General features: G+C 38.4%; 1 protein-coding gene across 2 annotated transcripts in view; it reads left to right on the forward strand.

Moving 5' to 3' along the window:
• Positions 1–11,960: 11,960 nt before the first annotated feature.
• Positions 11,961–26,448, forward strand: part of LOC128606400 (chromodomain Y-like protein 2) — a 42,719-nt gene continuing 28,231 nt past the window's right edge. For both annotated transcript variants that reach the window (XM_053622498.1, XM_053622497.1), the window contains exon 1: positions 11,961–12,117. In XM_053622498.1, coding sequence (XP_053478473.1) covers positions 12,094–12,117 — 24 coding nt within the window. In that variant the 5' untranslated portion in view covers positions 11,961–12,093. The remainder of the gene's footprint in view (positions 12,118–26,448) is intronic.

Consider the following 26,448-nt stretch of genomic DNA (forward strand, 5'->3'; position numbering starts at 1 on the left):
TGCGCAGGTCTGCTAATGGGGATGAATGAGACTCATCAGTGAAGGATAGAGAGAACGATGATGTGAGAGGAGAGGTACAGGTGCACTGGAGCGCCAGCGTGGAGGCAGCGTAACTTACAGAGAGGAATGGCGATGGGAGTCGGACACTATTTATATTCATTATCGCATTACGCTCGAAACGTTCAACGTGTTCGCGATTCATGTCTGCGAAACGAGTGACGATGGATTCACAAGGAGTCGCTACAGACCAGAGATTCCTCACAATAATAATAATGATTATTATGATTATTATTATTATTATTATTATTATTATTACTGTTGTTGTTGTTGTTGTTGTTGTAGTATTCATGTAAATCATTAACGTAGAGATATAAATGAATTTAAAAAAATGTAAAGTTTGCAAATTTTCCTTCCGGCTTCACGTTTCCATTACGTAGCCGTTTTTTGTTGGGAGGGAAATGGTTTACGTTGTGATGTCACTTCCTGCTTTTCCTTTGATCCTTTTCCTGCTGGTTTGCTGTAGCAGAGGCACGAGGTAAATCCTTTCCAAAAATACTTCCCTCTGTAGTTTCTTGCAGCATTTCCTCCACTGAAGTGTTTTTAATAAAGAATGTTTTTTTATTATTATTATTATTTTTTACGGATAACCGATCTTTCCATTTCCTGCACTGGCAAATGTTTAAAATCTGTAAACCATTTAATGATTTTATTAAAGTCTGCTAATAATAATCCACATTGATTAGATGTATGATTGGATTTGCAAACGAAAGGTCACAACATCGTTTGCGTTACAAATCGTGCCTTAAGAGAAATTCACGATATCTTCTTTTTGTTTCATTTGTTTATTTTACAAAGTATTATTACGAATAGTGCTTTAATTACGAAGAGGAGTTTTCAGATTGAAATAAGTAATGTTTAAATGAAGAGTGTACGTGCTATGTATTTGGTCATTTGTGTTACTGGTACAGGCTGTACTAGCGTAGGAGTTCAGCAATAATATAAAGGGAAATATCACTTTTATACAGTATATTGTTTTGATCCTTTTTTTTAAATAGTTTTTTTTTCTAATTTCATTAAACTAGGAAGAAGAAATCTGCTTCATCATGTCTGCCCAGATTATATTATGTGTTTTGTGTTTGTTTCCTGTGTAATTATGTTTGTGTGGTACGTTTTTCAGATCTCATGTTGGTCCTCGTCGTATCATAATTTTACTATGATGAATTTTTTTTTTTTTTAATATGATGATAGTTTGGAAATGCAGCTGGGTAAAGAAGCAAGAAAGCAGGTGTGTGATGCTGTAGTTCCATCTAGTGGTTTCAAATTCACAGTACATGAGATTCCTCCTTAATATCCCTCACTGTGCTACCTTTATATAAACATCTGAGTTCTTCTCAAATTTTAAGAAAATAAACTTCACAGCAAGAAGTCACGATTTTTTTTTTTTTTTGGAAATTACAGAAAACTATTTTATTACTCACAATAATATTTACAATATTTACAATATACTGTATATTCACTGGCCAAGGTGACTCTGATGGTGACTGACTTATTAGTAGTAGTAGTAATAGTAGTAATAGTAGTAGTGGTAATAGTAGTAGTAATAGTAGAAGTAGAAGTAGTAGTAGTAGTAGTAGTAGTAATAGTAGTAGTAATAGTAATAATAGTACTAGTACTAGTGGTAATAGTAGTAGTAGTAGTAGTAGTAATAGTAGTACTAGTACTAGTGGTAATAGTAGTAGTAGTAGTAGTAGAAGAAGTAGTAGTAGTAGTAGTAATAGTAGTAGTAGTAGTAGTAGTAATAGTAGTAGTAGAAGTAGTAGTAGTAGTAATAGTAGTAATAGTAGTAGTAGTAGAAGTAGTAGTAGTAGTAATAGTAGTAATAATAGTAGTAGGAGTAGTAATAGTAGTAGTAGTAGTAGTAGTAGTAGTAGAAGTAGTAGTAGTAGTAGTAATAGTAGTAGTAATAGTAGTAGGAGTAGTAATAGTGTAGTAGTAGTAGTAATAGTAGTAGTAGTAGTAATAGTAGTAGTAATAGTAGTAGGAGTAGTAGTAGTAGTAATAGTAGTAGTAATAGTAGTAGGAGTAGTAGTAGTAGTAGTAGTAGTAATAGTAGTAGTACTAATAGTAGTAGTAGTAGTAATAGGAGTAGTAATAGTAGTAGGAGTAGTAGTAGTAGTAGTAGTAGTAGTAGTAGTAGTAATAGTAGTAGTAATAGTAGTAGTAGTAGTAATAGTAGTAGTAGTTCGTAATTTGTCTTTTTCTTCTAATAGCAGTTGTTGTAGCAGTATTACTATTTATAGTAGTAGTACCTCATGAAACATTTAACTGCCACCTTCACACTTTCCTGCACATATCTATCTATCTATCTCTCTATCTATCTATCACTTTTTGAAAACATATTTTGCAGTATATTTTGCAGTGCAAAATCTTATTATTAATATTGGAATTTCTATCCAAAAATTTGACAGTTGTAAATGTATTTTTGCATCTCAGAGTTAGCAGTAAAATAAAAATGGAAAAGAAAAAAAATCTAAATATGCATTATGCAAGTTCCTGATCCTTATTCATCAAATTTGTCTTTGTTTGTTTGTTTGTTTGTTTGTTTGTTTGTTTGTTTCAAGAATGGCAAGAATACAAATGGGAACCCTCTTCACAGATAGATTTTTTAAAGTAAAGAGTAATAAATCAAACACTCTGTGTCATGCTGTTATATGAAAATAATTAAGGACAGTGGAGGTGGCACTGACTCTGGAGACTCTTTCTATAAATGTTATACAAACATACCCTTATTAGAATGAGTGCATTAATATAAACCTGAGGTTTGCAGCTGCACTTCATCTCAGAGCTGCTGTTATACGATCAAAATCCGTCCTTTATGATTTTAATTTCCTTCTCCTGACATAATATTTATTAATCCCTATACATGACTAATGCATTAGCAGTGACTGTCGGAGGAAAATGGCTGGGCTGTATATCCAGTCTGATGGGATTTGTTTCTGAATGCCTGAGTGACAGCTTATGCATATTGCATTAATTGGCTGGAAGATGAACAAGAGATGGGAACAAATGACTGCCTCTGCTTCCTGCTTTCTCAATGTTTCATGAGGTTTGAAGAAGCTCTCGTTACGCTCGTCTCTGCCAGGCAACAACACGGTCAGCTTCATCGACATGCTTCCTGATTTAAACAATCCGCTGTTTCAATAGACCTAAACCTGTAGCGAACAGAAATCCAGGTTTTCTTTCCTCTCGGGAAGTTCATGTGAAACGTTAAGCATTTATATATTTTTCAGTAACATTGTTAATGATAATGTAATCTGCATTTGATGTACTTTTGTGAGTGGAAAGTAGAGAGTTACTGGCAGCTTTGCACTTCTGGTGTTTGTTAAATGCTTGGCATGACCATGTAGGCTGATATAAATGTTTTGCCATCCTTCACAGTCACACCTAACAGTTCCAGATTTGACCACAAGAGGACATGTTGTTTCCCAAATACTGATTTGTTTCGACTATTAGCAGTTATTTCGTTCCACCTCCGTGCATCCATCCTGCTCTACCTAGCAGTCTTTGTCAAGTTTAGTGATTCCCATTTGGCTTTTTGGGTGTTCCTGTCCCAACCTGTTTCTTGTTCGTGTCTATAGAATAGCTTTTTTGTTCTGTTTAACGTTTTTAGTTTGGATCTTGTTCTAATAAAATACTACACTTGGATCCTTGGATTAAAGGATTAAAGTGAAAGAAGAAGACAGACTTTATCACTCATGGTTTCAGCACAGCTGGAAGTATAACTTTCTTATCAGCTTGAAATGCATAGATAAATTATTTCAACTAATCCAGGAAATCCAGCACCCTTCTGGAATCTTTCCCTTGAAGAAAATCCTGCCAATCGCAGATCCTTCAAAGAGCCGTAGGGACAACGGGTAGTTTTCTTTTTCTCCGTTTGTAATTTATTGTTCCCCCCAGAGACAGGTGTCAGAGATCCCATCTCCAGTGTCCTCCTATGATCTCCATTACCAAGAGCTCAAATGTATTTCATTATTTATTTTCTGACAGGGAGAGGGTCAGTTTTGTTTTGTTTTGTTTTTTAAGAGATGTGGGTTTACAGATCTGTGACATTCGTCAGGGAGGCGTCTCCACGTGTGCTTATATAGTGAAATTCAGAATATCAACCTTGGTAGGAGTTCTTCTTATCGTGTAATGCAGGAGTGTAAACTCAGAATTACAACTGGACTGGCTTGTTGTGGAGAATTATTGGCACTGGAACAAAATATATAAATGTCAGTATCTATTGATAGCCTGCTTGCTGAGTGCTGAAAGATGTGCCAGCACAACTGTACAAACCTTTTACCACAGCATCATTCTATCACCTAAATCACCCAGATATCCCCATCTTTGTTGTGTCCAGTCTGGTCATTTTGGTCATTCCTGTCCTAGGCATGCCTCTGCTGGTGCAACAATGGGTAGCTCTGCATGTTTCTCCATGTCCGACTGGATTTCCTCCAGGTTCTCCGGTTACCTCTGACCTCCCAAAAACATACAGGTAGGAGGATAAGCTAAATTGCTCCTGGTGTGAATGAGTGTATGCATGGGGCCCTGTGATAGACTGCCATCGCATCCAGGGTGTATTTCTGACTTGTACCTAGTATATTGTACCCAGGATAGGGTCCAGATCCACAACAACCCTGACCATGATAAAGCAGTTACTGAAGATGAATTAGGAAGATGAAGGTTTTTCTTGTGTTCCTTTAAGGACTGATGGTCAATCCTAGATCTACTCTGGAGTTGCAGTAAATGTAATCAGACTTGGGACTTGCTGAAAGTCAAGGTCATCTTGAATCCTGGCCTTCTTCACAAGAAGAACGTGTCATTGTTAGTTTTGGAATTTCATAAGAATCAGATCATTTCTAGCCTTCTACACAAGAAGACAATCTCATTGTCAGTCATACAGTTTCTTCAGAACCACATCAGTCCTAGCCTCAGCCTCAGATGCTTTGCCTACAGGATCTGATAACTTTCATACGCTTTTCTGGCCACAACTTTCAGAACGTTAAAGGTCACAATATTTTGGCAGACGCCCTTATCCAGAGCAACTTACATTTATCTCATTTTATACAACTGAGCAGTTGAGTGGTAAGGGCCTTGCTCAGGGGCCCAACACTGTCAGCTTGTCACTGCTGAGATTTGAACTTCTGACAAGACGTCCAGAATCTTAACCACGGCATTACCACTGCCCAGCAATCTGACTCACTCGACGCACTTTTTAGTAGGAGAACTAAAACATGAAGGAAACCAGAGTACCTGGAGGAAACCCCCGAAGCACAGGGGCCTGTCCCTCCACCCATCTTTGCTAGATAGCTGACAATATAGCTGGTTAGTTAACATGAAAACAGAATAGAAATGATTAGTCTGCAGTTTCAAAGCAGGAATAATTCCCACAGTGAAAAAGTCCCACAGTGTGGTTTGCCGGTTTATTAGGTACGCCTATCTTGTACACGTAATCACTGGCTATTTTACACTTACTACCCACTTTATGATACACGTCTATGTTAACTTTCCACAATGTAGGTGTACAGTTAAAGATTAAAGCTCATTTTACCTGTGCACAGTGTGCATTAATCATCCTCTAGCCTTCATCACTGTCAGTTTCTCACCCGAGGACTGCTGTTGCTTGCTGAGTTAAAAACATACAAGATGGGAATCACCTCCAGGCCACTCCAATGATATATACACCATTATCTTTATTTGTATCACTCCCTTAAGTGTTTAATATTGGGCAAATGTGTTTAATATTTCTTATTATTCTAAATCAAAATGACGATTATTATTTAGTCTGTATTTCGATCCTTTTACTCATTTCAAGCTTTACATTGTCGTATTCTACTGGCGGATATTGTTTGGCTTCTTTCTAGAAATAAATACTTAAAATGAGAAAAATTGAACATGATGTATTAGGGCGCACGGTGGATTAGTGGTTAGCGCGTTCGCCTCACGCCTCCAGGGTCTGGGGTTCGATTCCCACCGTGGCCCTGTGTGTGCGGAGTTCGCATGTTCTCCCCGTGCTGTGGGGGTTTCCTCCGGGTACTCCGGTTTCCTCCCCCAGTCCAAAGACATGCATGGTAGGCTGATTGGCGATGGATTGGCACCCTGTCCAGGGTGTACCCCGCCTTGTGCCTGATGATCCCTGGGATAGGCTCCAGGTTTCCCTGTGACCGGTAGAGAAGATGGATGGACGATGGAACACGATGTGCTCTTCTGCTCTCGTAGCTCAGAGTCGATGCTTTTTCTCACCGTGTTTGTAAAGAGTGGTTGTTTGACCCTAGCTTGAACCAGTCTGCATCAACAAGGCCTTTCCGACTGCAGGCCTGCTGCTCACTTTTGGATGTTTATGGATTTTCACACCATTCTGTGTAAAAAATAAGAACATCGTGCATGAAAGTCCCAGGAGATCCACAGTTTCTGAAATACTGAAATCTGGCACTAACAACCATGCAACAGTAAAAAATCACAGAGATCACACTTTTTCTTCAATCTGATGTTTGATGTGAACATTAACCGAAGCTCTTGACGTGTATCTGCATGACTTTATAAACTACGCTGCTGTCACATGTTGCTTAATAAAGTAGATGTTGAGTGTGTTTTCTATTTATACTGTGTATTTATTACATATTACAGTTACCACTGGAATGAGCAATGAGTTCAGCTGATTTCTTCTCAAGTTTCTGACATCTTAACACCGAGACTAGACCAGCATCGGTGTTGCGTTGTGCATTTTGTCACTTTAACGCAAGGACGTTATTCATCAGAGATACATATTACGGATGCGCTTTCTCCGTTTGGATTTGCTCCATAATTTTACCAGCAGGTTGAAATTCTGTTGAAATTCGAGACCCGTTCTGTAGCTTTTGAATAATTCAGCTGTGCTTGTCAGAGGTACTCACAGTTACTGTTACTGTTGGGGTTTTTTTTGAGGGTTTTTTTTTTTTTTTTAGCTTTGAACAGTCGATCTAATACAAAAGATATTAATATGTCCTCTCTAGAGCTTGTGTCAGCTGATAAGATGATGGCACACTTCTGTAACTAGAGAGAGAGAAAAAAATCCTTCTATTATACAGATAATTAATGCATTCTGGCGATGAACTCCTTGTGCTGAGTTTTAGGTTTAAGATGTTTTATCAGGTTGCTTGTGTTGTAGGAAGATGCTGTAGTTCTACCTCTTGATATTTTCACAGAGAATAATTTGCAGTCTGTTTTGCTTTGAGTGTCATCATTGCTCATAAAAAATATATGTCCGGATCGCTGTCATTTCCTATCGTCTGTGACAAGATACGCTAGGATTAGTGGTTTATGAGTACGAGTAAATGAAAGAAGAAGAACAAACACGTCCACCAGTCCGACTCCGAGACTTCAAAGTGCAGTATGTAGGGGGCAGAGATGTAACTGAACAGATATAACATCTCACCCCCCCTGGGAGATTCCTGCCCACGTGATACCTCTCCAGTCATCATGGGGCAATTCTGACTACCTCTATGATGATGCTGCTCTTCGCACAGGCCCTCGGTTCAGACCACCAAGCTCGGTTATACAGAGGACAGCGAACCCACTTCAGTCATTCACATCAGTGGAACCGTCACCCCGAGCCTGAATACTATAATGAGCTCACACACCAAGCTGATGTGTGACCTGATGGAGTTGAAAGAAGTTCATACTGCGTTCAAAGAACTGCTCAAAGTTGCCCAAAGTCTTTTATACAATGATCTTTCTCTTTAATACTGGAAAGAACAGCAAGAAGAAGAAAAAAAACCCCAGAAATCTAAGTTTTTCAAAATATGCAGTATTATTGATGTTTTAATCTAATTTGTCTTTTAATAGAGATGGATCCTGAGTTTGAATCGAATAGACACTTTGACTAGATGTTTTGGGGGCAGAGATGGGCTTCTCATCTAATCTGATTGTTAAATAGAACGCTTCCAATGTCATGAAGCGCTTTTGTTGGTGAGCAGGAGGATTTTGTAATCTTGTTTGACTGGAAGCTAATGGAGATGTGGAGGACGGGCACGCAATGATGATGAGCTTTAGATGAGCTCGCATGCAGCAGAGTTCATCCTTATTTACATTTTTTGCAGACGCTTATCCAAAGGACTTACAAATGAGGCAGAATCCAGGCCAAGCAGAGAGCGGCTGACGAAGAAAACGGTGACACAAGAGCAGGAAAAAATAAAGTCTCTACCAATCGACCAGCAAGAAAGTGCAAGATCGGTATACTGTTGGAAGAATAGTATCATTCCAGCAGTTTGTCCTCCCCACCAGCAGAGTGCACCCTCCTCTGAGTATTGAACCACTTTCCTAACTCCCTTCTCAGTAAACAGTATAAGGACATTGAACACTCAAACCCATTATGCGTTCTTGCCTTCTAGTATTATTCCTAGTATTTGTCTGTCGTGTATCTTGACACTTGCCTCTCTTGGACTTTCATTTGTGTATGTTTTGCCTCAATCGTGTTTTGACCTTTGACCCCAACCTGGTTAAAGCTTACTGAAAATGAATGAACATTTTTTTTATTTATTTAAACTACAGTGACACTGAGCAGAATAAAGCGTTTAGTGACGATGAATGACTGAACATCATAAACGCTTTACAAAGGGCGGTGTGAGGATACTGTTTTTGATTTCATTATTTTTAGAATTATTTATTACATTTTTATTGTCTCTATCTGCTGCATCTTCCTTATACTATTTTTAAATTGTCTTTTTTTTTGTAAAGCACTTTGATTTGCATGAAAAGTGCTATATAAATATAGTTATATTATTGTTGTTGTTGTTTAAATCTGTCATATGTCAAGGAGGTAACTCTGGATTTCATTTCCCAGCAGCCACTGCACCATACTACATTATTGTCACATGACCACCTGCGCCTGTATCACATTTCTGTTTAACAAGCACTCATATATATATATATAGCCACTGTTTGTACTGCTTCCTCGTCTTACGTATTGTCTAACTTCACCTTTGTCCCTGTACCATGTTTTGTTTCCTAGTTTTTGTTTAGCCTTAGCCACAGTATTCTGCCTAGTTGTCTTAGTGTCTTTGTTTTGTTGTTTGTTTGTTTATTAAATGTTTGAAGATCTGCGCTTGCTTCCGTATCCTTCTTTGTAACGTGACAAAATCCAGAACCCTTCAATATAGAACACTACACTATATAACAATATTGATTCATGATTTTATCATGATTAATGATTTTAAATGTTATTAATGCTTTTAAAATTTCAGCTAAACTTGTTCCGAATTCATAAATAACGGTTCTTAACGGCTCCTAAAAGTGTTCTGTCTGATAGGGAAACACTGTGTTGTAGGGTTTTACATAGAACAAAAAGGGTTCCCCGATATGGATGAATGTTCTAAGAGTGTAGGATTAAAACACCTCTGTTTCCTGTATCTTGAAAACCGAGCCTAATGGAAACTAATCACTGTTCCAGAGAAGTGCAAAAAACACTAATCACGCTTTATTTCTTCTGATTTATTTATTGTATATGTAAAGCATTTTAGCGTGTTAGTAACGGTCCTCATCCTCAACCAAACGCGCTCATCTCTCTGAGAACTCTTTCTAGTTCTAGTGTTTTTACCTTGAGATTTGATAAGGACACTCCAGAGCATCTAATCTACATTCCAATCACTGCATCGCATCGAAATCCACAGCTACTCCGGCTAGACCGTCTGACAGCCGCTAATGCTTTCAGATGAAATCAATCCCAAATGACAGAGCGATTTAAAAGTCCTGTGAACTCCAGCCACGCAACGGTTCTTCATACATTTCATAAAGAAAGAAAGAAAGAAAGAAAGCAAGAAAAAATGAAAGAAAGTGTTTTAATGCAGTAGTTAAAAGCCTGGCACTTTGAGCCTCCTGCTGAGATGACGCAAACGCTGTTGAAATTGTAAAGTGATATCTGGAGGGTATGATGCTGAATATCTCTACACCGAGCAGCGTGTAAGGTTTATTCAGAATCCGTGTAAAGCCACCTGAAAGGTGTCAGGACCTGAATCTAAGAGGGAGTAGAGCATGAGATGTTCCACTGAATGAGGTGTGAAAGGTTCAGTCAGAGCACCGTCTCAAGGGCAACACCGTCTTCCTTTCAGCCACAGACAGTCAATCATGATATTACGTTGCACTAATGATATTATTGTACTTCCTTTACAGCAAAAAATAATATCCTAGCGAAAACTGAAAATATCTTCAACATGGGCAAATGTATCTAACATTTCTTATTCTGAGATCATTATGAATCAAATATAATATAATATAATATAATATAATATAATATAATATAATATAATTCAACCTGCTTTTACAGGAGATGCGTTCAAGCTTTAAATTTTCTTATTCTATTGGCAGCTCATTGTGTTTCTTTCTAACAATAAATGCTTTAAATTGGGGGGGGGGGGGGGGTCAGACCATATCAAGCTTGAAATTAGTAAAACAAATGTCTAGAAGTAGCTTTAAAGTGCACCGATTATGATTTTTGAAACGTGCCTAATTTTGTTTTATAGGACTCATGCGATAGATTTACGTGCATCCGAGGGCAAAAAACACTTTAACGTGCTCATAATTTAAACTGCAGCATTACATCCCCATCCCCCCAATGCGCCCCCCCCCCCCGTCAAAAACGACTCGTCGTGAATGCGGTGTTGCTTTAACGCAACCGTTCTGTAAACAAGAAATGAACGAGGAATTCTGCCCCTAGCTTTCGTCTGTACACTTCCGGTGGGAGATCCTTCAGCGTAATTGCACCTAAACTGTAGAACTCTTTACCTTAGAGCCTCCGTGACATCTCGTCTATTCCTCTATCTTTAAAACCCAACTTAAAACACGCTTCTCAGCGCACTATTACTAATCTATTACTGACTTGAAGTTGTATATCCTGGTTTGTAATTGAGATGATAACTTCTGTTGAAATGTACTGTATATTAATGTACTTTGTCCTGTTAAATGTATATGTAAAGTGGAAAGACGCTATATAAATAAATAAAACTTATTATCATTAGTAACTGACATTTCGGACACAATATGGCCAAACGTTCTGCTTATTCTCGCTCCGCTAGAGGAAATAGATCCCCCAGAAGCTACACTCACTATATAGGCTAGCTAACTTACACTGATCTGTACATTCGTGTTAAAGGTGCTTCTGGTAAAATTCCTTTTCTTCTTCATCTGACAAGCTTCCATATGTTAAGTAATGTATGGTATACACTTTGGGTTTTAGGTTGATTTCGCTGAATTGTGAATTAATTTAGTATATTCTGTAATCATTTTTGTTAATGTCGGTGATTTGTTTTTGTAATATCTACTGAAAGACTGAATCAGGTCTTTGCTCTTTTCACTGCCTGTATATACAGTAGAGACGTAACGGGAGTACAGTTTTACCTCTACCTATCTATCTATGTATGTATCTATCAATCAATCAATCAATCAATCTATCTATCTATCTATCTATCTATCTATCTATCTGTCCATCTATCTATATAGATAGATAGATAGATTGATAGATAGATCTCGATCTATCTTGGAAGGTCATGAGTTCAAATCCCATCGCTGCCACTGTTGGGTCCCTGAGCAAGACCCTTAACCCTCCATGCTCAGATGTATAAATGAGATAAATGTCTGCCAAATGCCATAAATGTGAAACATTTTATAAATTTGCATCACCTGGTTACTTCTTTACAAATTGCGTCATAACATTTCCTTACATCCCTGCCTATATGTAGATCCCACAGGTGTCAGTAGCCCATATGAGCTGATGATAGGCTATGACTTAGCCTGGTTGTTAGATGATAATAGCCTAATTGGTGTGTTGTGAGGACTGGGAAGCCGACAGCACCACCCCGCTGTCCCCGGCTCGTTTATTGGACGTGAGGTGTGTTCGAGTGATCCATCGCAGCTGTGCTCGATTAACACTGCCTGCCTTGGTGATCAGCTTTACTGCGGCTGCCTGAAAGGCTCAGTAACACGGCAGCTTGTTTAATACGCGGCTTCACCGGGACTCGGAAACACGGGGGGCGGAAAAATTCAGCCCGAAGAGGCAGGTCGGTACCGTGTCGGCACTCAAGGATGGCTTCAGGGGAGCTTTACGAGGTACTGTTTACTCCTCTTAGTCAGATGTGTGAAATTCTTTCAAATTGACGAATGGAGGAATTAGGAAGTAAGGGGAGGTGCGTGGACGGAAAAGAAGAAGAAGAAAAAAAAAAGAAAAAAAGCCCCGACGTTCTCACTCAGCCCTTTAACGGGTGAAAGTGAGCGACCCTACATGTGACACCAGGTCCACATGAAGCCTTGGGTTCTTCTCTAACCTTTCAGCTTCACACGGATGAACCAAGCTTGTCTGCTGAACTGAAATAACCCAACACCTCCAGGAGCTGTCTGGAGATTTAAACTCCCGCATGTCGGCTTTTAAAGTCGGTAGAAAGTGCAATGACTGATGAAGTGCGCATTGATTACAAATAGTATAGAGGCTATCTAAAAAAAATAAAATAATAAATCTTGTTTATAACAGCACAGGAGTTAGTAAATAATAATAATAATAATAATAATAATAATAATAATAATAATAATCTACATCATGTTGTTGGGGTGTTTTTTTTTAAGTGTCGGAAATCCAGATGTTGTCGTGTTGAATAGTTTGTACAGATGTAGTAAGGGACTGTGAAGCATTTTTGAGACACGGTCACGTCACGGCGTGTCAAGTCACGTCGTTTTCTAATTAATCCGAAAAAACTAACTGGTCGTGAGGGATGAAGAGTCGCGGGACGTCGGCGTGGGGTTCAAGCCGGTGTTTTTGCGGAGGGTTTTGCGGTGTTTGTCAGGACTTTAAAGCATGACTTGGTGGAATGGAGAGAGATGTCATGGCGTCCGTGTTTCGGTTTCTTTTCAGGACGTGATGATTATGTTGTAAAACGAGTCGCTTATCACTGCAGCAAATGACTGATAAATAAAAATAAAAATAAAAACTTGTGGAAGAGAGGCAACACGCGGCTGATGTTTTTACCCCTGTGATGTTGCTTGGGGGCATTTAGGATGCCCCATTGTTTCTTCTGGGGGAGAGAAATCCTGAAAAGATATGTATTTGTGTTTGCTTTAATTGTGTGTGTGTGTGTGTGTGTGTGTGTGTGTGTGCTGACACGTCACATGCAGTCTACCTTGTGCATGCATTATGTATTATTTATCTATATACCTGTTTATTCATTTATTCTCAGGTGATTATTTTCCCACGTGGTATTTAGTTCATGATTCATTTATTTTTTTTCCCCACTTCCATTATCCCCCCACATGATTAACCTAATTTATTTTCAAGTTATTCCACCCCCACAACCCCCTCCCTACACACACACACACACACACACACACACACACACACACACACACACTTGCTTTTCTCACACGAGTCATTTCTTTTCACGTTTCTTCACGTTTTTTGTTTCGCTTTTTGGACATTTGGTTTGATTGCTCACGTGATCACGTGTAATCCACATGATGTCTGATGAATTTTATGTAAATTTACAGCTGCACCTTCAGGGTGCATGATAAGATGATGGAATGTAGTTTCCACTTGTGAGGTGTGTGGGATTTATTTATTTATTTATTTATTTATTTGATCTCTCGGAAATTAAGACACCCTCAAAAAAAAAAATAAAATAAAAAATAAACCCCTAATTGGACGAACACAATTTAATCGGGGGCCGGATTTCCATCCCATAAATATGTATAGCCCCAACTCATAAAACACTGCTTCGTGCAGTAAGATGTAATTGAGTTGGTCCGACTTAATTTGATCAAATACGGTTTCAATGAAACGGTTACATTTATCATGTGATTTTTCTTTTAATGTTTGTCGAACTCAAACTAAAACATTTAATTACAAAATAAAATTATTAGGTAGAAACCCTTCTAATTGTATTTCACCTATATACTGTAGAGACAGAACTTAGGTTCAGATGTTTTTTTATTTAAAAGCACATAAAAACAAGTATAGATCAGGTGAATAGCAATACACTGAAGGGCCTGGATCTTTTTTTTTTTAGTGTACATAAGCTCCTGAAAAGTTCTTCAGCTTGTCTCACTGGGGAACCTTCGTACACGAGGTTCTCCTACACTGTAGAAAGTAAGTTTCAAAAGTCTATAAAAACCTTTAATGGTTCGTATTGATTTTTTTTTTTTTTTTTTTTTAAGGAACCGTTTTCATCCACTAAAAAGATTCAGGATTATTTATTTATTTATTTATTTATTTATTTGTGACACGCTGAAAGTTTGGAAATCTCATTGGTTTATGATTCACTCGTCAAGAGCAGATGATTCAAATGTCCTGATGTATTATATTACACAGTCTCTATACCAGATTGTGGACTTTGTTTCTTCTAAACGTTAGAAGTCGTCAGGAACTGAACAGAAAAAAAGAATGGTGAATGTTGGTGACGTTTCATTGGTTTGTTATGTTGGTTTTCAAACCGAGATTTGTCTTCATCTTTTTTTTGGTGATCATATAAATAAATCAAATAAGGCAGTGATGTTATTTGAAAGGACAGTTTATTTCTTTTGGTCGTTTTGGTGAGAATGAACTCGTCCTGGTTTGCGTATAGACACCGATATGAACACTTGGGCCTCGGTTCGAATATTTCACCAAGATCACAAGTATATACATATATACACGTATGTATAATCCGTCTCCTTTTGCAGAAGTGCAGAATTTAGTCTAGAGTGTAGAGCTGTCATATATTTATGTACGATTTTTTTTATCATTACAAACTGAACTATATATGTATTTATAAAATGTGACTTTGAATGTTAGCCACCACGTGCTGTAAAATCAGCATCATACAGCCGTGTTAATGAGAAGACTGAGAGGATGGCGTTGAATTCTTTATATTTGAGGTTAAGGTTAAGATCACGGGATTCTTTTAGGAATAATTCATATCCTCTTGATGTTTTCAGCATGGTTCCTGTAAGCATTTCTACCCCTAAATCATCCAGGAACCTTTTTTTTTTTGATTGTTTGTGTGGTAGTGTACGATGAGCATCCTCTCGGTTATTGATTCATCGACTCCCTCGTCAGCAGATGGCTGGAAAAAAAGCTCATTTAAATGTCCTGATTTATGGTGCGTTACAGTCCGTAGCGTTCGTGGCCTCTTTTTTCCTTGAAAATATGATCCGTCTTGAACGGAATAGACTTCAGTGAAACCAGAACTATGAATATTAAATGCATTTTCTTGGTTGCTGTATCAAGATACGTCACAAAAGGATGCTGAACACATATTTATTTAAATATCTCACTCTTTTTTTTTGGCTGATACGCGATTCCTGTGAGCGATTTTGAACAGTAAGGCATTAGATGAAACATATATTGGTCTTTTTAAGTTTTATATTGGTTAAAATCTTCTAAAATATACCGTTAGGCAAGACACTACAGGTAGAAACGACCATTTTGCCACCTATAACATGTCTCCTCTTAAACTGTAGTAATAAAATATCTAAACTCAACGGTAGTATGTTTATTTCACCATTTTTCTCGTGTACATTCAGAATCACCGAATTATCTAAAGCGACAAAGGAACCGTGAGGAAGGTGTTTATCTCCGCCCACTTCAAATTCGCGTCGCGTCATGTAACACTGCAATGCTTGTTTCCTGACGTGTCAATTTAAATGTCTCATTAGGACATATGTACGTATCAGTTGCCTTTCGAAATCTTTTAAATCGCACTAACTAGAGCGATAAAATCACATACCGCTTTTAAAATCTTTTTGTTGTTGTTGTTTTCCTGAAAACTGAGAACCACAAATCTCAGTTTCTGCATTCATGCTCAGGAATTTCCCAAAATGGTGATCGTCTTTAGATTTCTGACCAATTTTAGACTGAGAAATGGTCATTTTCTTGATTAAATGGTAAACGAATGACATCCCAACAAACCGTTCTGTAAAAGCCTTTCTCTGATGAGTGCGTTCGCATGGTGTGAAACGAGCATTTTAGTTACAAGATCATCCCAAGACTAGATTTTTGGATTTGGACAGTATGCAAGTATACGCATATTTAAGTAGATGACGCCTCGTTTGCATAAAGAAATGTAACTTTTTGACAAAGTTCCAAGAGAAAAAAAAAACAAACAAAACAAACCCTTGTAGGAATTTTATCAATCAGCTAGCATTAGATTAATTGTGATATTTATTATTTAAATATTCCCCTATTCGCCTGTAGTGTCTTAAGCTTGTTAATTCTTTATCTTTAATAAAAAACATTTTTTTTTAACAGAAACCAAAGAAAACACGGATATGATTGCAGTTAATTAGCATAGAGAATATGTTTATATAAGATATTTAATTTTAGTTCGAAAATGAGGATTGAGGATCACAAATACACCTTTAAATATAAATGATAAGGAATTGGCATTATTAAAAAGAACATATATCATATATATTTGATTTTCAAGGTGTAAAGATTATGATTTCATTCGAAATTCTACCCTAATATTATAGATTGTAAGTACTTTTAGGATAAATATTTTAAGCTAAATACAGTACGCTTATGTCAGAATTGAGCATTTTCACTTTTGATGAATTCAAAATTCCACATTAAAAATGAAGCAAAACAACAACAACAACAAAAAAAAACCTTTCAGTTTGCAGGACCAAATATGTAAAACTATGATTAGAATTAAATTCTTCAAAAAATGACCGGTGTACTTTTAAAGTGTAAAAAATTTTAAAAAGCTTCACCCTACCGTACCACATTTTCATAGTTTATGCAATAATAAAAAATTTAAAAAAAAAACCATTTTATTACTTTACTATGGAAAGATGAACTTGTGAGCACAGGTTTAAAAATCTATGATCTATATTTCACTCTATTTAACTTCTCTGGGTTTTTTTTTCTTTCTTTCTTCTTTCTATATTTCCAAAACAAAACTATTTTCAGATCTATATTTTTTTTTTGTCCCTGTCACGTTATACATACGATGCGTCTTTAAAAATGCAAACCGCCTCATTGATCCTAAGCTTTTCTCTCCCGTGAGACATTTTGTTAGCCAACATGAGTGCAAATGTCACATCCATAATGCGGGAATTGCCTTTTTCAAAGCAGGGACTGAAAGTACGAGCGTGATCGTAATAACGTACTGAAAAGGGGAGGGAAGAGAGACAGAAGTGTACTATAGTAAATGCATTTCAGTACAATTAATACGAGTGTATTGATAGTATCTACTGCCAAAATATGGGTTGTTGTTGTTTTTATTTTTTTTAAATAAATAAATAAAATTAGTTTTATTTTTCCTAAATAACTTCACAACTTGTACCAACATTCATTTTGCATCTATGTATATATGTATAGTCTAAATATCGCGGTACGACATTAAACATCATTAACAAATGAGTAGAAATTCAGGCAAAATTACAACATTTAAAAAAAAATAATAATTAGCCGTAAGTTATGAGCGTGCCTAGTCACCTCTTACAGCGTTGACACGGTACTGAGAAATCCCCCTCCTGATGATGTATATCGAATCTGCCAGTAAGTTTAAAAAGTATATACAGCCACTTTCAGGTCAGTGTGTCAGTAGTTTCCCGTACAAGAGGCTGATACAGACGTTATGAAGTTTTCCTGATTAATCCAGCGAGGTGATTTCTAAAACTCGACCTTTCCTTCTACTTCAGCAGTCCTGCCTTAATCGGAAACCAAATGAACTGCTGTTATTTATCCAGGCGAAATAAAACCACAAACAATAAAGTACATCGTGAATAGCATACGTTAATTGTGCTAATATGATGATAACAAATGAAAGAGCTGAAGTAAGATCGAACGGGGCCTCGCTCCAGATAAGTGCGTCTACCAAATGCCATAAATGTAATAAGTCTTGCACATTTTTCAGAATGCCAAGCATTTTATTTATTTTTCTATTTTAAATTCTGGATCCACGCCGTTAATGATGCCGGAGGCGCAGATGTTCGAGTACACTCATAAATCTCAGGCTCATCTCCATAGCTGTGAAAGAGACATATAGGTTTTCATGTAGGAGGTTTCACCTCTTACAGTCACAGAAGTGCTTGGCTTATGCAGCTGATGAAGCTGTTCGATCTGAATAATTATATAAGCACACTGCACTTACTCCCTGGATAATTCTACATATACTTTATCTTCGGGATGTAACCAAATACGAATGCATTGCGCAGAATGAACAGGTAATGTGTTCTAAACACAAACAATTAGCACAATACTCATTTTGTTGTTGTTGTTGTTGTTGTTGTTCTCGTTGGACGAAGAAAGCAAAGAAAGAACATGTTGTGCTATACAATGCATTTACAGCATCCTTAGTAACTGCCTGTTCAGGGTCACTGTGGTTTGGATTAGATTAGATTAGATTAGGTTCAACTTTATTGTCACTTTGCAGAGTGCAAATACAAACTCAGAGCCAGAATTCTGACCGTGTTAACAGTTCTACCACGAACATCCCATTTCAGATTTGTCCCCCCTTTGCAGTCGTAATGCGCTCCACGCACTTTCTGGGAAGGCTTTCCACTAGATTTGGGGGCGTGGCTGTGGGGATTTGTGTTCATTTAGCGACAAGAGCATTAGTGAGGTTGAGGTCAGGCGCTGATGATGTTGATGTCGAGGAGGCTCCAGTTCCAGTTCATCCCAAAGGTGTTCAGTAGGGTCGAGGTCAGGGCTCTGTACATTACACTCGAGTTCCTCCACTCCAACCTTGTCTTCAAACCATGTCTTCATGTTAAATCTATCAATCTATCAACAGCAAAATAATAAAAAAAAAATTGTCAGAAATGAAATATCGTTACCTCAGATGGGCTAACACGTTTGTTTTGTTTTGTTTTTTTATTATTCTTCAATGCATATTTTCTTAAAGTGTTCAAGGTTTACAAGGGCTAAATGTCACCTTACTCATGGAATCACATCTATAATTTAAGAAGTTTTCTTCAGAATTAGTGTAGGGAGTTCTTTTAAGCGCAGAAGTACAGAACCAGATTGAAAGGAGTTATTGATGAAGTGGGAAATGGGGCATGAGGAAACAGATGAAGGCGATTGGAACAAGATCAAGCTGGCAGATGGAGGGAATAGATTTAGAAATATGCACAGAAACAGAGTGCCAAGAGAGCCAAATGGCGAAGAGATTTAGGTTTACAGCTGCGTCTATTGATAACAGAACGAGCGTAATGAGTGGAGAGTGCGATTACTTTATCCCCGTATCTAAGCAAATCTTAAAGTAGGTCTTAGAATGGATAGTAAGGTCAGTGCTCTTAATTAACTACAGGTTTGAGTTCATGAGGTTCCGAGAGAAACCAAGCGGAAGTGTGTGGGTGTGATGGGAGTGTTAAGAGAAGCTAACAGAAAATGAGTGTGTTGATCGGATTGGAGAGATTAGAAATATCAGTATCGGGTAGAAGCGTGTACGGCTGCCAAGAAGGTAGACGTGTCAGTATGTAGGAGGGGGAAAAAGGAGAGTTGTTATAAAAACTTTCAAATATTTCAACAACAAATCCTGAAAAGCAGAATGAAAATGAATAGAATTAACTGAAGTATAAAGTTAAATAAATGGCGGTCCTGATAACTCAATAAATCTCTTGTTTTTGCAAAGCCGACCTTACAGTAGTATTAAATTATGGATACTTCCAGTTAATCATGTAGGAGGCAGAGTTGCGCTAGACCGCATACTGAAATAAATCTAAATGTCATCTGCATAATTGTGGAAGTTAAGCCTGTTTTGCTGAAATATCCGACTCTGTGTTGGAAAATATAGAAGATGAAGTGAAGTGAACTTCTGAGACAGGGGTGGGAGAGGGGTTATGTTTACTCAGAGGTGTTTTTATATATATATATATAGGGAGAGAGAGATCAATGTCCTTAATCTGTGTTACTCTATGTATTGTTGGTTCACCCAGTGTTTAAGGGGAAAGTAGTTTAAAAAGAATAGATTAGTGGTGGGCAGTGGTGGCTTGGTGGTTAAAGCTCTGGGTTACTGATCAGAAGGTTGGGGGTTCAAGCCCTGGCGCTGACAAACCTTAACCTTCTCTGCTCCAGGGGCGGTGTATCATGGTTGACCCTGCACTCTGATCCCAACTTCCTGATGTGCTGGGGTATGCGAAGAAAAAAACTACTGTCACTGTGACCAATAATGACTCGTTATCATTTCAATTTATAGAAGGAAGTCGCTTTCATCATGGCACTTTAAAACTAACTATTTATGTATTTGCAAAATACTATCAAGACCACAGACAAAATGAAGCAGTGGTAGTGAGGAGAATCAAGGGAGGATGGGAACAATGGTGATCAGTGATTAGTCAGTGGGAACAAAAACAAAACAGTGGTGATCAGTGACTTGTTTTTTGGGAACAGTGCTGATCAGTGATTGGTCATTTGGAACAATGGTGGTCAGTGATTGGTTTTGGGGGGAAATGATCAGTGATTGGTCATTGTGAAACACGGTGATCAGTGATTGGTCATTGTGAAACACGGTGATCAGTCATTGGTCATTGTGAAACATGGTGATCAGTGATTGGTCATTGTGAAACATGGTGATCAGTGATTGGTCGTTGTGAAACACGGTGATCAGTCGTTGGTCGTTGTGAAACACGGTGATCAGTCGTTGGTCGTTGTGAAACACGGTGATCAGTCATTGGTCATTGTGAAACATGGTGATCAGTGATTGGTCATTGTGAAACATGGTGATCAGTGATTGGTCATTGTGAAACATGGTGATCAGTCATTGGTCATCATGAAACACGGTGACCAGGGATTGGTCATTGTGAAACATGGTGATCAGTGATTGGTCATTGTGAATCTTGGTGATCAGTGATTGGTGATTGGTCAGTGATTGGTGACTGGTTGTTGTGAAACTAGGTGATCAGTGATTGGTCGTTGTGAAACATGGTGATCAGTGATTGGTCGTTGTGAAACTTGTGATCAGTGATTGGTCGTTGTGAAACACGGTGATCAGTGATTGGTCGTTGTGAAACACGGTGATCAGTGATTGGTCGTTGTGAAACTTGGTGATCAGTGAATGGTCGTTGTGAAACTTGGTGATCAGTGAATGGTCGTTGTGAAACTTGGTGATCAGTGATTGGTCGTTGTGAAACACGGTGATCAGTGATTGGTTTTTGGGAACAATGCTGATCGGTTATTGTTTTTGGGAGTAATGGTGATCAGTCATTGCTTTTTTGGAAATAATGGTGATTAATGATTGGTTGTTGGGACTATCAGCTCACTAAGTGGAACTCGGTCAGGTTATGCAGCTGTAATGTGAGCTGGAGAGCCTTATCGTGTGTATGAGTCATTATCATCTGCTGAAAAATAGCTAGATTTGTCACTAGGGTATTTTTTGTTTTAAATGAATTTGTTAACAGAGTCTAAATAGTCCCTATATTGCCAACACTGACTTCACCATCGCAGTGTGGAAGTGCAAATTGCTTATGTGCTTTAGGTATATAAAATCCTCTGTCTGTCACTTGGCTTATACTCAGTAATACTGAGGAAACGGAAATTGTCTGCATGAACAGTTTGTAGGAATCTAATTGTCAGCAGAGTTATAAACAGTGAAGTAGAGTTTGGCAGAGCAACACACACACGCACCCACACACACACACACACACACACCAAGGATTCATAAGTAATCACCAGCTGTGCACGGAGTGTTGTAACTATGGAGTTGGCATGGAGTATAGCTAATTAGCATTGGGTAAAACCGTCAGCAGCACTCATGTTGGCGACCTACAGTCAAGCCAAGAAATAAAAATAAGAAAAAAGTGAAATAAATCACCTGTATACGTTCCATGTGTACTCAGGAGGAGACTCGGAGCAAACCCACAGAACACAGAACTGTTAGCCAACACTAGCAGCCCGAGTAAAAATCCACGGTCAGTGAAAGGCCCAGTAACACCGACAGAACACAGCTAATGAGACTCGCTCACCGGTGCAGAGACCGACATGGCGCCGGGCTCACAGAGAGAGGGCTCGTGTCTGGAATTGGACTCTGTTTCAGAGCATTTTAGAAACAACCGTAGCACTTTTAGAGAATTATAATCCAATATAACAAAATAACAAATCCAGGTGAGCAACAATGAAGCGCAAAACCAGACCAAATCGGGGAAAAAACAACAGAAATGTCATTCAGCAGTAACAGTATAGTGAAGTCAGGTAAATTACTGCTTTTTGGCGGGGGGGTCATCCTGTTTTTTTGTGTTTTTTTTGTGGGGGGGGGGGGGGGGATATGTAGGTAGGCAAGTGCTGAAATGCTTTCACATTGTTGCTACTACAATCCTTGACATTGATTGAGCTAATGTCGCTAATGTGCTCATGGTATTGGCGGGGGCGACTTTTGTTACATTTTTGAATGAGGGTCTATGAAGACTTTTGTGAAAATCTCCGCACACTTGGCAGGATGTGGATAGAAAAATAACTGACGCCTCAAAGCAAGAGACCAACCATTTGTTTTGAACAGGATAGAGTTCAGACACTATGTCTTTTTGATATTAGGAGGGACGTTACGTGGGCTGGCGAGGTCGAGTTTCCAGTTTATTACTGTTCAGATTTGCATTAGTCTATAGTATGATGTACGTATTTTTGTGAAGGGATTTATTTGCAGTAGAGCACCGTTGACTCCATCGGGTAACCTCTTTCTCACGATGTCGAAACTGGACAGTTCGAAAAGACCAGGATGTTCTTGTTCTGGTTTTTCGCACCATTCCGGGTAAACTCTATGTGTGAAAATCCCAGGAGATCAGAATTTCTGAAATACTCAAACCACCAACAATCATGCCACGGTCAAAGTCACAGAGATTAATTTTTTTCTCCATCCTGATGTTTGATGTGAGTCTTAACTGAAGGTCTTGGCCTGTATCTGCATGATTTTATGGACTGCGCTGCTGCGACATAATTAGCTGATTGGATACTTGCATGACTGTGCAGGTTCCTGTTAAAGTAGCTATTATCCGTTTTATCACACAATCCCTTAATTATTTTTGTGTGTAATTCTAAAGGGTACAAATTATACCCACAATACACTCAATAAACTGTATTGTACCATAATTGACAGGAATATCGTCTACTACTCTCGCAGTATTCACTTCCACATTCAAAACTTTTTTTTTTTTTCTACAAGTGAGGACGAAACAAAGCCATTTTGCCCCCATTTTTCTTGAACGTGAGCAGACGGTAACGCTAATGCAGAGTGATTTCTTCGAAAATCATAATGGGGCAGTTTGAAGGTACCTTACTTGAGCAATAATATTGATTTTCTGCGCCTTAACAGCACGCCACTGAGTGGAGCTTTACTGCAAGGAAAGTTCAGCAATGTAATTCACCCGGTTTGGCTCTCAATGCACATTGGATTTTAAATGAAACAATGACTGCTAGGTTAAAGTGCAGTTGAAGACTGCAGATGGCAGTTTCAATCACCGGTTATGGTCTGAGGAGTGATTCTGCAACTGTACAAAGGGGAAAGAACTCTGGAGAGCTAGAGGTGAGGTTCATGGGAGCTTCGGGTTGTGCGAGAAGATCCAAAAGTGTGTAGTAATTATGGTTTGTAAAGAACAGGAGGGTGAGTTTGTAATGTAATTGCTCGTACATGATTTATAACCAAGTACTACAGCTGGTGATTTTATTTAAGGTTCCTTCAGAATTACAGTTGCAATCAAGAGTATTCAAAATCCCCCCCCCCCCCCACCTCCCCAGTGCAAATCAGGTTTATTGTCAAAATGTACAGACTTTCAGATGTTTGCGATGAACAAATCAAATAAAGGCAACTGAAATAGTTCAACACAACGAAAGCGTCAAGTGGTTTTTCCAAATTCAACTGAAAATGCAACTTATAATGATTTCTCCAGTTTCAAAACTATTCAGCCCCTTCATGGCGAGCATCTTTAGTACTTAGTAGAGCTCCTTTAGCTGTTATGACCTGCTGCACACGAGATGCAGCGCTTCTGGCAGCGTTCCTGAGGAATCTTCTCCCGTTCCTCATGAGCAATGGCCTCCAGTTCGGTAATATTCTTGGGTTTGCGTGCTGCAAGCGCATTCTTCAAATCCCACCAGAGATTTTCTACGGGGTTCAAGTCAGGTGACTGTGACGGCCCTGTAGAATCTTCCAGGACTTCTCTACAACCAAGCCTTGGTGGAATTTGAGGTATGCTTGGGATCGTTGTCCTGTTGGAAGGACGATGACGCCCGAGCGTCAGCTTCCTCACAGACGGCATGACGTTTTCTCCTAGGATTTCCTGATACTTCAGTGAATCCATTTTGCCTTCCACACGCTGCAGGTTTCCAGCGCCAGAGGATGCAAAGCAGCCGCAGAGCATAATGAGGATGCAAAGCAGCCCCAGAGTGGTTTTTTTTTTCTTTCCCATTCTTCTTCCTCCACACTTACCGCTGATCCATCGTGCTGAAAAGTTCCAGTTTTGTTTCATCGCTCCACAGAACAGAATCCCAAAACTTCTGTGGATTATTTATATGATTTTGAGTGATTTTCTTGTGCTTTTGGGTCAGTAGTGGTGAACATCTTGGAGTTCTGGCATGGAAACCTTCTACGTTTTGTACGTTCCTTACTCTTACTGTGCTCACCGAAAGCTCAGTGTCTGTTACACCGAGTCTCGCTGCAGGTCTTTTGCAGTCACTCGAGGGTTTTTCACAACCTGCCTTCTCAGAAATCTGCTTGCAGCCGTCGATAGCTTCCTTTTTCTGCCCCGTCCAGGTATTTCATATATTTTCTTCTGCCCCTAGCCAGTTATTTCATGTGTTCCAGCTCAAACACACCTGGTGCAACTAATAAAGCCCTTGATTGATGAAGCAGGTGTGCTTACGACAACATCTGTTTTGTATATTTGTGCTGTCGTCAGGGATTCTATTCACGGGGTTGAATAGTTTTGAAACTGGAGAAATCATTATAAGTTGCATTTTCAGTTGAATTTGGGGAAACCGCTTGAAGCATTTGTTGTGTCGAACTATTTCAATTCCTCTTGTTTGATTTGTTCATTGCAAAATGCACATAACGTGACTTGGACTTATCAGTCTTGACTCGGGACTTAATTTGGACTTATCAGTCTTGACTTGGGTCTTACGATGACTTGGTCCCACTTGTGGTTTGCTGTAACTTCTACCCACTTCAAAATATGGATCACTGAGTATTTGGTGTTTTGTCACTGGTGATCCAGGGCCTTCTACAAATATTGATGGCATTATGAATTCCGCTAAGTCCAAACCCTGGTTTCTTCTGCCAGGAGGTTAAAACTTGAATGTAAATAGATCTTTCATCAGCTTGCCATCCTCTACAAGTGTCTCCATCTTTGCTAGACATTACAGGAAGAAAGGCATTAAGTATTAGTAGTAGGGGAATCACTGATATCCGAACTAGTTTTGTACTAGTTAAGAAAATATTTGACGTATTAAGTTGATTAAAAAGGCTGCGATTTCTACATTGTCTACAGGCATTCTACACCGTGACCTTATGATCAGAACTGAAACAGATGACGTCAGAATGCATTTATTTGCACATTGCATTGTGTATCGTTCTTTTAACCCTGCGATGGACGAACAGTAAAGAACAGACAAAAATACAAGCTAAATTAACCTCTCGTTCAAGTCATGTGCATGGGAGGTGATTTCTAATGGGTTGACGGAGAGAGAGAGAGAGAGAGAGAGAGAGAGAGAAAGAGAGAGAGAGAGAAAGAGAGATGTGGTGGCTTTCAAATCATGAGGAAATGATTCAACAAAAACTACCACTCAAGTCCATAAAGGACAAAAATGTCCATGTCAAAAAACTCTAATAGAAATATTATATATTCATATTTTTTTTCCACTTTGACTGACTTCGATTTTTTTTTTTTTTTTTTTTTACCAGCCTCAGTTCTGATCATAATTACCAAACATTCATTCATTTTCAGAATTTTAACCCTTTAAACGCCGGTTTATTTACACCATGCGAAAATCTTCAAAGCTCAGTAACCTCCTCTGACTCGTATACATGGGATACGTGGGATTTGTGATTTCCAGTACAATATCATTTCTTTCTCTCAAACTGTTCACACACACAAATTTTCAGTACACACACACACACACACACACACACACACACACAAACCACAACTCTGATATCCGTACACACATAATTACATGGTCTGTAATTACAGAGCTCTATAATACAGCAGAATCAGACATAATAAAGGAGAAAGAAAAAAAAAGCATGTTTTTTTTTTCTCCCCATAGGCTAAACCTGAGGAAAATACTACACATTTCAGAAAATATATGACAAATTCAATGTTCTGAATGCTCGATTTTATGCGTAAACATCACGGTGATTAATTAGGGCTGTTTGAATGGGTTTCAATGGGGATATTATTGTGCTTAAGATCCTGAGAGTTACTATGTTGTGCACCTAGTTTAAAATAGATTTTATGAAAGGATGAAATATTAAAATTCCAATTAAAAAT

Source organism: Ictalurus furcatus, chromosome 4 (assembly GCF_023375685.1).
Source record: "Ictalurus furcatus strain D&B chromosome 4, Billie_1.0, whole genome shotgun sequence".
In the NCBI taxonomy this organism is placed as follows: Eukaryota; Metazoa; Chordata; class Actinopteri; order Siluriformes; family Ictaluridae; genus Ictalurus; species Ictalurus furcatus.